Raw genomic sequence first — 17,551 nt, forward strand, 5'->3', positions numbered from 1 at the left:
CGGTACAAAAAAAAGATATTGTAACAAACAGAAAGACAAACAGACCGCCGTACAAAACGGAAACTGTTTTCTAAACATTAAATAGCACAATCTATACTACCTTGATTAAATACATGTACACTAAACAATACTGTGAATGAGGACAGAAAACACTGCCCGAGTAAGTAACTCAGTGTGGCCTGTACAATTGCCCACCTGTTATTTTTCTTTTTGGAGTACAGCTAAGAACTTTAACATTTCATATTGCTATAATGAATAAACAAATGCACGTGTAGTCCATATAGCAACAACAAAAGAGTGAAAATAGAGGATATGTTTGTCAGCACAACCGGCACGAATTGCTGAACCCAACACTGGACTGTGCCCACTCTGATATGGTACTTGGGGACCGCTAGCTGTATTTAGTTCCTCTACAAGGTCTGAAATATATACGTTCAAAATATTTGTAGTAAGCAGCTCAAGAAATGTTTCTAATAAATAAATTATTCAGGATAATTTTGCTAAATAAAATTGTTTTGCTTTTAACACAAAATATTAGTATGCTTTATGATAAATCCTCCTTGATAAAAAACTTGAAGCCCATCTAGAATACTAGACAGACGATGGTTTAGAAAACCACCAAAACATAGTAAAGTTTAAGAGATACTTATAATATTATCCACACAAGTGTCTTTGCGTCAATTCAATATATCTCGTATACTTTAGAACGCCACTTACGCCGCTGCTCGGGGCGTGAATTTAGTTGCTTTTCGTGAATGGACTGCACACTATCTCCATAAACTCAATGTATTTTCCATATCCAGTTAGGAGAGAATAAACAACTTCTCTTGCCCTAATTATTTAAAAGAAGGAGCGATGGTTTAGTGGTTAATGTGTCGGTCGCTCAACCTTTATCTTTTAGGTCGTCCCACTTGGGACACGACCATGCCTTCTCGCATGATGTTAATACTCGCTTTTCCAGGAATCGGACTTGAGAGTCATTCAAATTGTGTCGTACAAATATTCTTTATTTTCTTCCTCGTACTTTTGAATCCCATATTAAAAAGAAGATCATGAGGTTTAATTATTGAGATAGCCATTTACATGTACCATTTATAATTACTTTTATTTATTTTAATTTATATCAAATGATATCTGATGAACCAATGACTATTTAGAAATCTATAGCTCCTTCATGTTTATTTGTTGTAGCCAATTACTATACAGCGGTTGGCATAATAACATAATTAATATCTGAAAACATAAAAGTCATACGAAATCTAGCTACCTTCATATATAGTGCCTTTTGAAAATAGAAAGTCTCATGTGTAATTATTTAATCTACAGTAATTATAAAGACATAGATAGGAATTTTTGTATTTTTTATGATGTATTATACCTTTCTGGAAGTAAAACACATAGTCTCCTGTCACAACTTTGGATTGGTTAAGAAAACTTTATTAATACATACACATTTTTAATTACCATTTAATTACATAGAGTGTACAACATAAAAGTCTTTTCATATTCAATTTGTTGGGCGAGTTGAATGAAATAATAAAATGCGAGGCTCTGCCGAGCATTTTGTCAATTGTATTCAACGAGTTTGATAGGTTCAATGTGGAAGGTCACAAATGTTATATTCCTTTTATCACATTTTAGCCTTTCCTGTCGAAACACCAAATATTCTGCTTTCTTTTTTTACTATATAAACAAGTCAGGTGAACCAACGTCTTCTATACCATAAACGACGTCGACGTCAAAGCTTTATTACACTAGTGTATTATCATTTTTATTTAATGACTTTACAACATCTCCGCGACGACAAACATGTGATAAATTGTATTTTTGTACACAAATATTTTTTTTTCCAATTTAAGTTCAAAGTTTATACTGGTGTGTGATGTTATCTGTTACGACACTTTCATTATGAAGACGCGTGCAAAATTTCCTTAATGACGATATTTTCAGTTTCACTTAATTAATACCAGAGATCTGCATCTTTTTTACTAGTCTTAAAATAGTTCTGCACGTTTGATAAACCGGAGGTGATGGCGTAACTTCGTTTATCAGGAAAATGTAGAATAAAGCCTGGATTCGGCGTACGGAAATGAACATCATTTTATAAACTAATGGCAACCTGTAAGTAATTTCTTTAATATGGCACTTATACTATCTTTTTTGAGTTAAACTGTGGTATTAAAACATCCTTAAAGCCCCAACATTTACTACCCTGGCAGTAAGTTTTGTAGGAGGAGCCTATCAAATAACAACGCTACTCTAGGCTGTCTGTTAGCTAAAAATAGCTCACTTTAAATGATTCACAGGCAAATGTAAACAATGGTCAGTTGAAAAAGAAATTTGAACTAGTTTGCATGTTTTGATGGTTAAAAACTATTATTATCCATATTGTGCATCCATATCAGTATCAATCCTATGAAAACTTGAGTCAAGACTAGCATTCCTGATTTTTAATCTTGTTTATGTAAATTTAACTCAAAATCAAACATTCGTTTAACTAAAATTCTGTCATTACTGGCTGGTCCATTAATTGAGATAACCTAGCAATAAATGTAGAAATAATAAACTATTTAAGTCTGGGATGCAGAACAATACACACAAATTAGCAAGTGCTGCTGTGATAAGGACTAATAAAAATGATAAGCTATTTGAAATAATATTTATCACTGTATGTCTGTTATTAGTAGTTCCCTATTTCTTTAAAACATTTTTATGATATGACATATAAAAATATAACTGTAGAAATGACTATGATATTCTATTTGGTTTAAAAATTCAAAATTACTTTCTGGAGAAGTTTTGCAATGCACTCTAGGTGTTAATTCCATTGATACATATGAAGCCTTACAAGTTACAAGTTTGTTGATAAAATTAACCATGTGGGAATTGTTTACATTCTCTGTTCCTCTAGGGTTCATGACCTCATTAGCTCCTCCCGGCAAATTCAAATTTTTGGCAGTTAGGTTTAAATAATTTTTTGAAACTACACTTCAGCATTTTTTGTTCTAAAAAATAAAAACACCAATTGATAAAGAATATTTCAATGTGTATTTATGCAATTTTTCATAACTTTTTATTCAGTGGTTTATTTAAAATTTTGAAAAAGGGCTCTCTGATGTGAAACATGCATAATTTATATAAAAACCTGCCCCAGCACGGCATGTTCTAATCTCTGGCCTGGCCTGGCCTGGCCTGGCCTGGCCCGATGAGCCCAATTTCCGACTGAGCCGGGCCAGGCCAGGCCAGGCCAGGCCATAGATTTCAATTTCGTGAAAGTGATTTCTATAGCATCTTTAAAATCTGACTTTTGGAATAAGTTTGGATATTTCAGACATTATATAAATACATTTTGAACTCCCACTCTGTAAAATTATACACCTGGGAATAAGCCTGTAGCTAACATAACTATTATGTCTAATTTAAAGGTGATGCCTGATTAACTGTTATGACTATTATCAGGGGATCTCCACCTCAATTGACCCTTGACTGGTGGTTTGGTTTTCCCCAAATTGAATAACCTAACTAATTTTATTATTTTGTCTATTGAGGATTATTTAGTATTGTCCGAAATTATTGAACTAGCACTCAAGAATATATTTTGTATGCTTCCGTAAAAAAAAATTGTGCCCAAACATAAATAAAAATATAAATATTGAAAACCAAATAAAATATAAACATTTCTTTACTGCCTGGTCGTACATGCAGATAAAGTTGTGCTGACAAAACGTTCAGCTACCAATCTCGGGACTGTAAGTTCGAAACACCTGTTTGACCATTTTCATTATCATTTTTTTAAAATTTCCTCTGTAAACTTAGAATGCAGGAAAATTATCACTTATCGTGATTTATTGTTCATTTATTGAAAGAAATCCACAAGTATTTGACATTCTTCTACATAGTAGATTATTACCATAAAATGTTGTAAGAATAAAACCAGTATCAGTAAAATGACATTATATTGATTTAATGAAAACAATCTGAATTGAAATCGAACCCACGGTAACATGTGTGAAAGTCGGAGAACTTATCACTACGCCACTGTGCCATTGGTAAACTTTGAATGTTATTTTGGTCAATTTAGATATTTTCAGGTTACAAATGTGATGTAAAATAAAGAGTGGCACCTGTCAATACTAACGGACAACAACTTTCAATTTCTAAAGTAATGCTACCTCCGTTCTAGAACCTGGGATAGTATGGTGCGGGGAAGCGATATATAAATTTTGTAGTTTAGGTTATACACATACTGAATATATTGTAAGATTGTTTTTATATTGATCTAAGTATGTGGAAAAAAAATCATACAAAGTCTTGTGAAACAGGCTCAAGAGCATCTTTTAGCATGAAATATATCACTTAGAAATAACATAAACATAATGCACCATTATTTTTTTGTACAAGAAAAATATCAATAATCTAAAATGCCAACACCCTGACAATGAGTTAGAGGTCCCACAATTAATGAATATTATTTTCATTACTCTTCCATAAATTGAACATCAGCTAATCCAAACACATTAAAAGTTCAACTGAACAGTTAAAAGGTCAGCTAAGGATAGTCGGGACACAACCTGTAATTACAATTCCCAAAGAGATGTGTTCTCAGTGCATGTAAATATTCAGTTATATTGCAGCAGGTAAACTTATCAATGAAATTAGCCATTAGTTTTAAAACTAAGTGTTAAAGTTGACCTTAAATAATTTGATTACAGAAAAAAATGGGTAGTTATCATTTAGTTACACCATTTTCTTCAGTGCAAATCTGTATTTCAAATAAGATGAATGACGGCTAATTAATGATTCTCCAGAGGACTGGTTGACATGCAGCAAGTAAACAATGCAGGTTAATACTGCCTGCTATTGTAATTGTATATTTAGATTTTATGCCATTCATTTCTCTATGTATAATAAAATCTGGCCTGGCCTGGCCTGGCCTGGCCCGGCCCAGTCGAAAATAGAGCTCATCGGGCCAGGCCAGGCCAGGCCAGGCCGGGCCAGGCCAGGCCAGAGATTAGAACATGCCCCCCAGCACCATCTTGTGGCTTTTATATGGCAGTTGGGGGTTTAAATAAGTCAAAATAATGTCTTAAAATTAGCTTGAAACATGCGGTTCACTTTAATCAGGGTCAAATATCTCAAAAACAAGCAGACGGACCTATACATTTTATTTTACCATATTATAGAACATATGCTTATTTACAACTGTAAGAAGTTTCTTTAGAATCTACATTGTAGAAAAAATTGTATTCCTGAAAATGACATGAAAGTTGTGATTTTCCCATAGACTCCCATTATGAATATTTCAAATCAGTCTAGCAAAAAATCAAGCACACGACCATATCTTTTTTATTTACTCAATTTTCCAAATATATTATAAAGTTTTGAAAAAACAGGATTTAATCAAATTCTACATTATAGACAAATATTCGATCTAAACGTGCAGAACTACCTTAAGCGTATACAAGTATGTAATAAACACATTAAGCTTATTTCCGCCATTGACAAAACATTTCAGAGTTTGATTTAATCGCATACTTCTGATTTGATCATGGGTCATATTGACCTACATCAAATGTATCATGGATTTTTGTATTATTATGATGCTTGTATCATGTAATGTGTATTATTATGATGCTTGTATAAATAAACTTCTTCTTCTTCTTCTTCTTCATAATCATGATAAATAGCGCAATCTAGTTTTCTAGTAATAATTTTAAACAGTGTATTGTATGTAGTTATTGATGCCTTAGATAACATTTTGATCTGTACAAATAAATTAATTATTTTGTCGACAATCTCCTAAATCTACATGACTATTGGATAATTTTGAGTATATTTGATATCTTTATCACATCTCTGTGTATAATTTAGGTCTAATCTTGGTCAGTCATATCGTGAAAATTAGGCCATCTTGCTTAAGAGAAATAGTTTTGGCTCGCCTCAATTTCGAGCTAATATTGTCTTATAAAGATATCGTGTGAAAGTTCCATGCTTTTATTACCATTCGTACCATCTTTACAGCAGATACATTATTATCCGACCCACTATTCGGATGTACTTGATATGTAATTACATGTGTATGTACTTAGTCTTTAATAATAATTGATTGCCAAATACTATGATTCCACATACATAAATATGAAATTATGACTCTTAACACATTTGTTTGATAATTCTTTATATATCTTAATACACATACATAAAAGTTGATAAATCGATAAATTTTGTTAGTTATTAAAACTGCCAAAATATATAGTAGCAGGTAGGGAATATTTTCCATAAATTTACACAGAAAACGTCTAAGTTTGTAATATACTATTACAAAAAACTTTTGATTATAATCACATAGTCAATAAGTTAATATTTAAGAAACAGTATTGAAACAGCCTTATGAGATGATATTTGGTTATTCCACACATTTTCATATACCAGGTTAACTAAAATGTGTAACGTCTGTTTTACATACGATAGAGAAGGTTTTGACCTCTCCAAAACTGACTTTGCTAATGGCTGAAGAAGATAAATCTTTAGTAACACTAGATGACATAAAGAAACTGGCCAACCAGCTGTTAAATGTAGAGCGATAACAACGTTATTTTCTGTTTGTTGTCACTGCATACTTTATAACGTTTTTTACTACTCGAAATATCTTTAAAAAAAAATGGCCGGTGCAAGCATAGAACATGTCGCAATCTTAACTCAAACTTTTTGTTGTGAGCATTTTTTGTCATATATTTTATTTCCCAAAAGGTACAGTACATTTACAAGAAATACAACAGTGATAGTTCTTTCTCTCTAATATTGAAAAAGCAAAACATTCTTGTTTAACCTTCAGTATTCGTTATTTATTATAAATGACTATATTACTGGAAAGATGTGATAAAAACGGAGAAGGACAGTAAAAATGGAAATAGAGGAAGAAAAGGAATGAAAACAAAATTGTATGTTCTCGATAGAACATATATACTGTTATTGATGGAACATACAAAGATACTTTTTTTAAATGTTAACAACGTGAATGAAAATGAATATTGCTGTTTTGCTCTCTGTCTATGCACGTTTATATGTCATTAATTCTATGGCATTATAAATTACCATTCCATATATATGCGGCATGTTATTACTATAGCTGGTTTTAAGTAGATAGATGTACGGTGTAGTATCACACAAGATACGAAGTGATATAAACAACGACCTACATAATTACCTTATTTCATTTCATAACAGACTTGTTTTCTAACATGATGTTTTTTTATATAAAAATGATAACCACGTTCTAAGGAAACTCACCAACCACAGTTATATGGAACTCCATGCCTGTCTGGCCATGTTTGTTTGACACTTGGCAAAGGTATATACCGGCATTAGAATGACCGACATCAGGAATAAAAATACTTTCTGTGTTAAGGTCTAAGTCTGGAAGAGAAAGAAAAAATGTAACATTTTAGTATAAATGTGTACATGTCTCATAGCATGATTGACCCACTGCATGTTATTGTGTAATTGTAATGTAGAATATATACCAAATACCGATTGAGGGTACAAAATTACATTGAAACCTTTATACCAAATGTTTGTCAAACTGAAAGTAAAATACCTTCTTGCTACAGAATTTTTGTATTAAGGTCTGTGCTGTTTAGTAGACTGTAATACCAAAGACGACTATATGTTTAGGTTTACGTTATATAACTGGTACTGAATCAGACTATGTGGTTAGGTTTGCGGTGGAGAATCTACATACTGTACAAGACAATGTGTTTAGGTTTACGGTATAGACTCTATGTTCTGAATCAGACTGTGTTTAGGTTTCTGGTGGATAATCTAAGTAGTGTTTCAGACTATGTGTTTAAGTTTGCGGTACAGAATCTATGTACTGTATAAGACTATGTGTTTAGGTTTGTGGCGGAGAATCTATGTAATGTATCAGACAATGTGTTTAGGTTTGTGGCGGAGAATCTATGTAATGTATCAGACAATGTGTTTAGGTTTGCGGTATAGAATCTATTTTCTGTATAATACTATGTGTTTAGGTTTGTGGCGGAGAATCTATGTAATGTATCAGACAATGTGTTTAGGTTTGTGGCGGAGAATCTATGTAATGTATCAGACAATGTGTTTAGGTTTGGGGTATAGAATCTATGTACTGTATCAGACTATGTGTTTAAGTTTGTGGTGGAGAATCTATGTAGTGTATCAGACTGTGTGTTTAGGTTTGCGGTATAGAATCTATGTACTTATCAGACTGTGTTTAGGTTTGCGGTATAGAATCTATGTACTGTATCAGACTGTGTGTTTAGGTTTGCGGTATAGAATCTATGTAATGTACCAGACTATGTTTTTAGGTTTGCGGTATAGAATCTATGTACTTTATCAGACTATGCGTTTAGGTTTGTGGTGGAGAATCTATGTAGTGTTTCAGACTATGTGTTTAGGTCTGCGGTATAGAATCTACATACTGTATCAGACTGTGTTTAGGTTTGCAGTGGAGAATCTATGTAGTGTACCAGACTATGTTTTTAAGTTTGCGGTATAGAATCTATGTACTTATCAGACTATGATTTTAGGTTTGCGGCATAGAATCTATGTACTTATCAGACTATGTGTTTAGGATTGCGGTATAGAATCTATGTACATTATCAGACTATGCGTTTAGGTTTGTGGTGGAGAATCTATGTAGTGTACCAGACTATGTTTTTAGGATTGCGGTATAGAATCTATGTACTTTATCAGACTATGTTTTAGGGTTTGTGGTGGAGAATCTATGTAGTGTACCAGACTATGTGTTTAGGATTGCGGTATAGAATCTATGTACTTTATCAGACTATGCTTTTGGGTTTGTGGTGGAGAATCTATGTACTGTATCAGGCTCTGTGTTTAGGTTTGTGGTGGAGAATCTATGTAGTGTACCAGACTATGTTTTTAGATTTGCGGTATAGAATCTATGTACATTATCAGACTATGCGTTTAGGTTTGTGGTGGAGAATCTATGTAGTGTTTCAGACTATATGTTTAGGTTTGCGGTATAGAATCTACGTACTGTATCAGACTGTGTTTAGGTTTGCGGTGGAGAATCTATGTAGTATACCAGACTATGTGTTTAGGATTGCGGTATAAAATCATCTATGTACTTATCAGACTATGATTTTAGGTTTGCGGTATAGAATCTATGTACTTTATCAGACTATGCTTTTGGGTTTGTGGTGAAGAATCTATGTAGTGTTTCAGACTATGTGTTTAGGATTGCGGTATAGAATCTATATGCTGTATCTGATTATGTTTAGGTTTGTGGTGGAGAATCTATGTAATGTATCAGACTATGTGTTTATGTTTGCGGTATAGAATGTATGTACTGTATCAGACTATGTGTTTAGGTTTGTGGTGGAGAATCTATGTAGTGTATCAGAAAATGTTTAGGTTTACGGTATAGAATCTATGTACTAGATCAGACTGTGTTTTGGTTTGTGGTGGAGAATCTATGTAGTGTTTCAGACTATGTGTATAGGTTTGCGGTATAAAATCTATGTATGTATCAGACTATGCGTTTAGGTTTGCTGTATAGCATCTGTGTACTGTATCAGACTCTGTGTTTAGGTTTGTGGTGGAGAATCTATGTAGTGTACCAGACTATGTGTTTAGGTTTGCGGTATAAAATCTATGCACTGTATCAGTCTATGTGTTTAGGTTTACGGTATTGAATCTATGTACTTATCAGACTATGTGTTTAGGTTTGTGGTGGAGAATCTATGTACCGTATCAGGCTCTGTGTTTAGGTTTGTGGTGGAGTATATATGTGCTGTACCAGACTATATTTTTAGTTGTGAATAGTCGGTTCCTGGATCAGACTATGTGTTTAGGTTTGTGGTGTAGAATTTTTGTACTGTATCAGACTGTGTGTTTTTGTTTGTGGTTTAAAATCTATGCAGTGTACCAGACTATGCTTTTAGGTTTGCGGTATAGAATCTATGTACTTTATCAGACTATGTGTTTAGGTTTGTGGTGGAGAATCTATGTACCGTATCAGGCTCTGTGTTTAGGTTTGTGGTGGAGTATATATGTGCTGTACCAGACTATATTTTTAGTTGTGAATAGTCGGTTCCTGGATCAGACTATCAGTTTAGGTTTGCAATGAAAAGTGGATATTGAACCAGGTTATGTATTTATGTTTGTGATGTAGAATCGACAATTAATCATTCTATATGTTTAGAGAACTGTTACCAGCGTGATAATCACATTAAATTTGGTGTGTGGCAGCGTAACATTGACTAAATGAAGCTTTGTCTTACATTTTAGTTTTTCCTTAGATATCCTTTTATACCATTTGATTGTGGGTGGCGGTCGTCCAGTCACATTACAATATAATGTTACTCGTGCAGTGTTACACACTTGCAGGTAAATTTTGTTAGCCAGGTAGCCTGTGACAACCGGTGGTGCTGAAAATATAATGTAAAGATACATTTTAAAGTTACTGTATATTATTAAGTATATACAAATACACATAAATAGTAAAGGATTCCAGTTTTTAATGTAAATACGTAAAACTCCTTATACAAAAAATGTAATCCAGAACAGATTCAATATGTCACAGCGACAAACTCACAAAGAAAACTGCGAAAAGTTGATTGTCCTGTGCTGATAGTCATAAATATTCAATGTGTTTCTTGCCAAATTTAATTAAGCATTCAAAGAAAAAACAATGCATTACATTCATATAATATTACATTTTATATAAGATGTTTTTACTACTATGTAATTGGTTCATGAATAAATGCAAAGTGGACACTGGATACAAAAATGCAAGACAAGTTTGTTACATTCCACGAGAAGTTTAACAGTAGAAGTGAAAGCGTCTTCAACGTGGCATTGATAGATTCCCTCGTCTCCCATTTCTGCTGGAGATATACGTAGGTACCTGCAGGTGAAATGGAATTTGTATCAAGCATTACCAAGTATTATGCTTACAGAAAAGACATCACTGGCTCCAAATACATAGACTTTAACCAGTAACCTTGGAAGGAAAAACACAAATTTACCAATCAAGATTGAGGGAACGAAACGGAAATTGTTCGTGGTAATTAGACAGAAGATACTAATTAAAACATTTGTTTAACACCATTAATTTGTGTGGCGAAGTTCACACTTTCGCGCGTAGAACAAGATAACAAAGTTACGAAATTCAGGAATACTGGATTGGTTGACAGGCCACTATAAGCAAGCAAGTAGATAAAACAAATGTAAATTAGAAATAACTTAACTCCATAAAGCTTTATACAGTTTGTCTTGAGAATGCTCAAACTTCAGATTGCTTATTATTAAATTCGCAAAGATTGCAATGAAAAATAGATATTTGTTCTCCAGCTATAGACTTTCGTCTAATTTTCTATAAACACAGTAATGAAAAAATTAATATTTCCGGTTTTTAGTGTATGTGTAGTTGAATACGGGCTAATGATGATATGTATGGTACCAGTCACTGTTATAGGGTCGATACAGAGAGAACCTGTCTTCATTGCTTCGGATGGTTATATTGTCTCCCTCGGACAACGTCTTCTTGCCAAAGTTCCAGTACACCTGAAAAAGAGCAGTATAAATTTATAAAGGCTAACACGTCTTTGCACATGGACTGAAAATTATTCCTACAGAATAATGCTTTAACAAAAAATAAAATAACTAGAAAAGTAATTGCTTTTATCTCGTTATAACTTTTTTATTCGTAGTTTCAAAATATTCTGTGAAAACCATGTCTTAATTAAGACAAAACCGATTCTTAATTACGAAATATGGTCTTATGATTATTGCTTAATATCTCCCTCTTACGGGTAAATTATGTTGCACGTTTTTAGAAACATGTATGAAGTCTTAATTATATTCAACGGACGATCTTGCCGTGCGTTCCCCTAACTGGTTCTGTTTTTCTTTCTTGTTAAATAAGGCTAACACTTTGTCCGTATCATATCGACAGCGGCAGATTTCCCCCCAACTCTGATGTCATACATTTCTTAGGGACTTTTCTTTTATTATTTGTCCTTTAACGAGTTTTTGTCAATATTACACAATCTTAAAGTCGATAAGTTATCCAGTACCACGACACGTGTTTTGTAAAGGTGTAGGAAAATGACAACGAGGAATATTAACCTTGCCGACCCAATTAGACTTTACTTTTCCAAACAAATAATGTTGTTTGTAGCATAAAACGATTTTAAGTGTTGCGAGTAAATATATAACAATCTAAGGCACATAAATGTTGTTAATTGCTTACAGTACTGACAAGTGCTATCTCTTATTTCTTTTAATTGTTAATTTTTGCAGGTATTTGTGACATAAGTTGCAATGCAGCTATGGAACTTACAAGATGTGAAAATCCTACAATCAATGTAACATTGTAATATCGTAGTTTCAGCACCATTCGCGCCTCGCTTTAACTTCTGAATACCGATTTATTTACCGAGATTAAATCATCCTGGTTCCCTCGATAAATGAACTGATTGCCGTTACATAACAAGCATTGAACTCAATACAAAAAAAAAAAAAAAAAAAAAAACAACGAAAAACAGCCTAGTAAAATTGAAAGCTGTTCCACTTTCATGCTTGCAAATATTCAATTTTATTATCCTCCGCTTACCTTACCTTTCATTACTGCAAATTACTATTAAATTATGTCTGCGAACCGCCGCTATTTTTGTATATTAGCTATTATATTTTTACATATAAAATTGAATTTTCTTTCATTACTTACTGTATTATTTTCCGACAGCTGTGGCGGAAGGATACACGGTAACATAGCATCTTCACCATCCAACACAGACACCGTGAAGTTAGAGCATTCAACTTCATCTACTGAAAAAAGTCAACACCAAAATATAATATAGTTTATACATAATTTATTTTAGGTAGATCGTGAAGAAAGGTCTACAACTTATATCAATCACTCTCAACACCTCATTCCTGATGGAATCCATCGCCATGAGGGTAAGAGTTAACAACAGTTTAATACTACTTCATCTCATATACCCTTAGTTGTTTAAATAAGACGGTATGAATAGAAAAAAATGTTCATGTATATAGGTCAATAATGCATTTCCTCTTGTTAGTGTACGTTTAATTAATGATAACTAGGACTTTCATTTTCATGTTTTAGATTTAATGGAAAAGGTCTTAAGGGCATATGACGACAACAAAAAAAATGGTATTAATTTCATACGAATGACAGAGTGATAGGGAGCATAGTTGATGGAACTTCAGCTTAAGCAGATATAGAAGAAATAGTTAATTAAAGGTCAAAATTATTCCCATATTAGACAGAATATTCGACGCCATTGTGAATTTCGCTTTAGGGGAATAACTTGGAGAATATTTCAGGGTTAATTAAAACGGCAAAATAATTCATTGTAACATAATTTTAATTCGAAAGCCATCTTTGATGCAATCTGGTTGTTTTAGGATTTAAATATTTCATTGTGACAGGATGTCAGTGATATAATACAGAGATGTTTCAAGATGACACATATATCATACTCGCGCTTACGACCTACGAAGGACCTACGGATAGACTTGCGATTCTTGTGAGAACTTGGGCATATAGCTGCAATTCTTATAAGGACCTAGGCGTAAATCTGCGATTCATGTAACGACCTAGGCATAGAGCTGTAACTTATAAAACGGCCTAGGCTTAGAGATGCAAGACTTGTAAGGACCTAGGCATAGAGGCGTATTTTTGTAAGGAACATAGGCATAAGCCATAGAGCTGTATTTCTTGAACGAACCTAGGTAAAGAGCTGTAACTTTTGAAAGGACCTAGGCATAGAACTGCCTTATTTGTAATCACTTAGACATAGAGCTGTAATTCCTTTAGAAATCTAGCTGTTCTTCTTGTAATGACATAGACACAGAGCGGCGACTTTTGTAAGGATATATGCATAGAGCAGTAATTCTTTTTAAGGACATAGGCAAAGAGCCGAGATTCTTGTAAGGTCCCTGGCATACACCTGACATTATTGAAGGGCCCTAGGCAAAGAGAAGCAATTCTTATAAGGACCTAAGCCTAGAGCTACGATTTTTGTCAGGACCTATGCTGGTATCTGCGATTCATTGAACTATTTCATACAGACGGAAGTGTTTATCTTCATGAATCAAATGATCCCAGTCTATGATGTCAAACATAGAAAGCAGAGGTCAACATGGCTAAAAGGAGTGTCCATGTATTCAGCAAAGAGAAACAAAACACACCTACACTTACTTAAATGGGGAAAATGTTGTTAGGAATGACTTCTTCCAGAAATGGTAGTTTCGGTAAGATGAAATTTCGTTGAAAGATAACCATTGTGATTCATGCAAAAAACAACAACAACAAAAAAAAAACAAAGAAAAAAAAAAACAAACAAGAAACTGGCACTACCATTGATATCTTTTGGAATATCTTTTTCGCCGGACACTGCCCAAAGAATTAGCTGAGTGTCAAAGCAAAAACTTATTCCATCTTATCTAGATCTTAACTAAGGCGGACACTCCTAATTATTCGGGCTGTGTCCGGCAAAATGCAGCTACAAGGTATAAGAGAACGGTTAACTTTTCTTAGTGCGGCGTTTTACAGTTAGAAAAATTGAAATTTACTAAAAAATAAACGGAAAGATACCTAACTAATGGGGAAATTGTTAAAGAAACTGTAACATCAAACGGAAAATATAGTTCTCAAAAAAGTTTACCAATGGAGAGTGTAGTAATGGTGAAAAGCTTCAATGGACGTTATCGCTATTTAGTATTTACCAATAAAATTACCGTTAATTATCATAAACTGCGATAATGTTTAGTTCAGATTCTATTTTGAAATTTGAATGTCTTTCTCCGTCAAGGTATAACAAAACTTGACTTGACTTTTACGGAGATTCTGATCCGGATCATGGAATATGTGAATGTTATGAAGTCTTAAAATTAGCGTGAAATGTCCGTTTCACTTTAATCAAGGGCAAATATCTCAAATATAAGCATACGGACCTACACATTTTATTTCACCAAATTATAGGTCATGTGTTTATTTACAACTGTGAGAAGTTTCATCAATATCTACATTGTAGAAAAAATTCTATTCGCGAAAACGTTATGAAATTAATGATTTTCCCAAAGACTCCCATTATGAAATATTGCGTGAGGTCCAATTTTTTTCAAACCAGTCTAGCAAAAAATCAAGCACACGACCCTATCTTTTTATTGGCTAAATTTTCTAGGCATATTCTGAAATTTTGAAAAATTAGAGTTTAATCAAAGTCTACATTGTAGAAAAAAATTCGATCCAAACGTGCAGAACTACCTTAAAAGCCATATCGGACAGCTCTGAAAAGTACCATACGTTTTTTCCCGGTTTTGTTATGCCTTTAATGGCGTTTCTCTTGTTGCTCTGCAAAGTACCATATGGTTTTTCCCGGTTGTCGAATTTGAATTGAACGAACAGGCGTATAAGCGTACTTATTTCCCAATAATTCATGCATGAGCACTAGAAAAAATATATTAAATACTATGCTAATGCGAAAGTATCATATCACCAAACGGGAGATATGAAAACAGAACTAGCGCTGTTGCGCCTGTGATATTATAGGGTAAATTCAGGTAACTCAGCAACCCAGGTAACTGAGCCACTTACCGATTATACCCGAATTTTTCCGGTAACGGTTGTTTCCCCTATTTAATAAGTTGCCATTTACTTTATGAGAAGAAAGACAAGTTTTTAAGGTGGAAATATAAAATTTTTGAATTCTTATCTCTGGAAGCGGAAATAAATAAATGATCGTAGTCTGGTAAGATTTACGTAAATTTCTCATCTAAGAATTGTGGAATATACCTGCTGTACAAATCTGCAATTTAGAGTGTTAAGTTCAGATAAAATGAAATACTTACGTTATGCAAGAAATGTAAACAAACCGTTTCAAATGATGCAGGTAAATATTCCGTGTTGCAAACAACATTTAAGCAATCATTTTATATACCCGAACAAGTACAGAAAAATGCGGACCTTCGACCAAAAACGAAACATCGTGAACATTCTTGCAAATGTCAATGGCGCACTAAAACTGGTTTACAGAGGATTTTACAACCAAACTGTTGTGCACACGGAAAAATACATCGTATATATTAATTAAAATTGGGGAGACCTGATGGCATATCAAAGTCAAAATTGTAAGTTTTCATCTAATTTCTCTTATCCGCTATTGTTACACTTTAAGACATATCGTATGTTAATGTGAATTATGAAAATTACGCCGAATATGTAAAACATGGTTCATATAAAATGAAGCAAAATGGGTGTTTTTGTTTTAAAAAGAGCGAACGCACGTTATTGGTGCCATACGTGAGAGTATTTTCTGAGCCAATATACTTTACATATTTAAAGAAGTGGCTTAGTTACCCGAACACTGTCATACAACGTTTAGTAACTTCATCTGACGCGTGTCGGCGCTATCCGAGATGACGGCCATACAGTAATTGTATTTCAACACGGATATAAAATATGCTGATATCTTTCAGTTAACATTAGATTAGGATCTGTTGTTAATAAAATTGCGAGAGCGCATAAATTGTTATTTGATTTTTACAAAAGACCGGTGGTGACATTTCAATTCCAAGAATTCACGATTTCTGAGTATGAATTCGTGAAGTAAAAATCATGAAATATTTAAATGGAATCGAGAATTCTTGAAGTTGTATCCGTGAAATCATGAAATCGTGAATAATTGAATTCTTGAACTTTTGACATGAAATATGGAAATCGTGAATTCATAAAGTTGTGGAATATTGAATATTTGAAACATGAAGTATTTAAATGAAATCGAGAATTCTTGAAGTGGTATTTGTGAAATCATGAAGTCGTGAATAATTGAATTGTTGAATTTTTGACATGAAAATTGGAAACAGTGAATCCATGAAGTTATGAAATATTGAATAATTGAATTCTTGAATTTGTAACATGAAATTGAATTCTTGACAGAAATATGGAAATCGTGAATTCATGAAGTTGTGAAATATTGAATAATTGAAACATGAAGTATTTAAATGAAATCGAGAATTCTTGAAGAGCTATTTGTGAAATCATGAAATCGTGAATAATTGAATTCTTGAATTTTTGACATGAAATATAGATATCGTGAATTCATGAGGTTTTGAAAAATTGAATAATTGAAATCTTGAATTTGTGACATGAAATCGCGAATCATTGAATTTATGAATGTTTTAAAATGAAATATGGAAATAGTGAAATCATGAATTTCTGAAATATTGAATAATTGAAACATGAAGTATTTAAATGAAATCGAGAATTCTTGAAGTGGTATTTGTGAAATCATGAAATCGTGAATAATTGAATTCTTGAATTTCTGACATGAAATTTGGAAATCGTGAATTCATGAAGTTTTGAAAAATTGAATAATTGAAATCTTGAATTTGTGACATGAAATCGTGAATCATTGAATTCTTGAATTTTTGACATGAAATATGGAAATTGTGAATTCATGAAGTTGTGAAATATTGAATAATTGAAACATGAAATATTTAAATGAAATCGATAATT

At 33.0% G+C, this 17,551-nt stretch overlaps 1 protein-coding gene across 1 annotated transcript; it reads right to left on the bottom strand.

Annotated features, from left to right (window-relative positions):
- Positions 1-246: 246 nt before the first annotated feature.
- Positions 247-12,953, bottom strand: LOC123550246 (cell adhesion molecule-related/down-regulated by oncogenes-like). Its single transcript, XM_053532397.1, has 6 exons — positions 12,734-12,953; positions 11,465-11,568; positions 10,812-10,909; positions 10,284-10,430; positions 7,291-7,416; positions 247-419 (listed from the first exon to the last, which is right to left on the bottom strand). The coding sequence occupies exons 1-6, from the start codon at positions 12,776-12,778 to the stop codon at positions 247-249; spliced, it is 693 nt and encodes a 230-aa protein (XP_053388372.1). The 5' UTR covers positions 12,779-12,953.
- Positions 12,954-17,551: the final 4,598 nt, after the last annotated feature.

Source organism: Mercenaria mercenaria, unplaced genomic scaffold (genome assembly GCF_021730395.1).
Source record: "Mercenaria mercenaria strain notata unplaced genomic scaffold, MADL_Memer_1 contig_1193, whole genome shotgun sequence".
In the NCBI taxonomy this organism is placed as follows: Eukaryota; Metazoa; Mollusca; class Bivalvia; order Venerida; family Veneridae; genus Mercenaria; species Mercenaria mercenaria.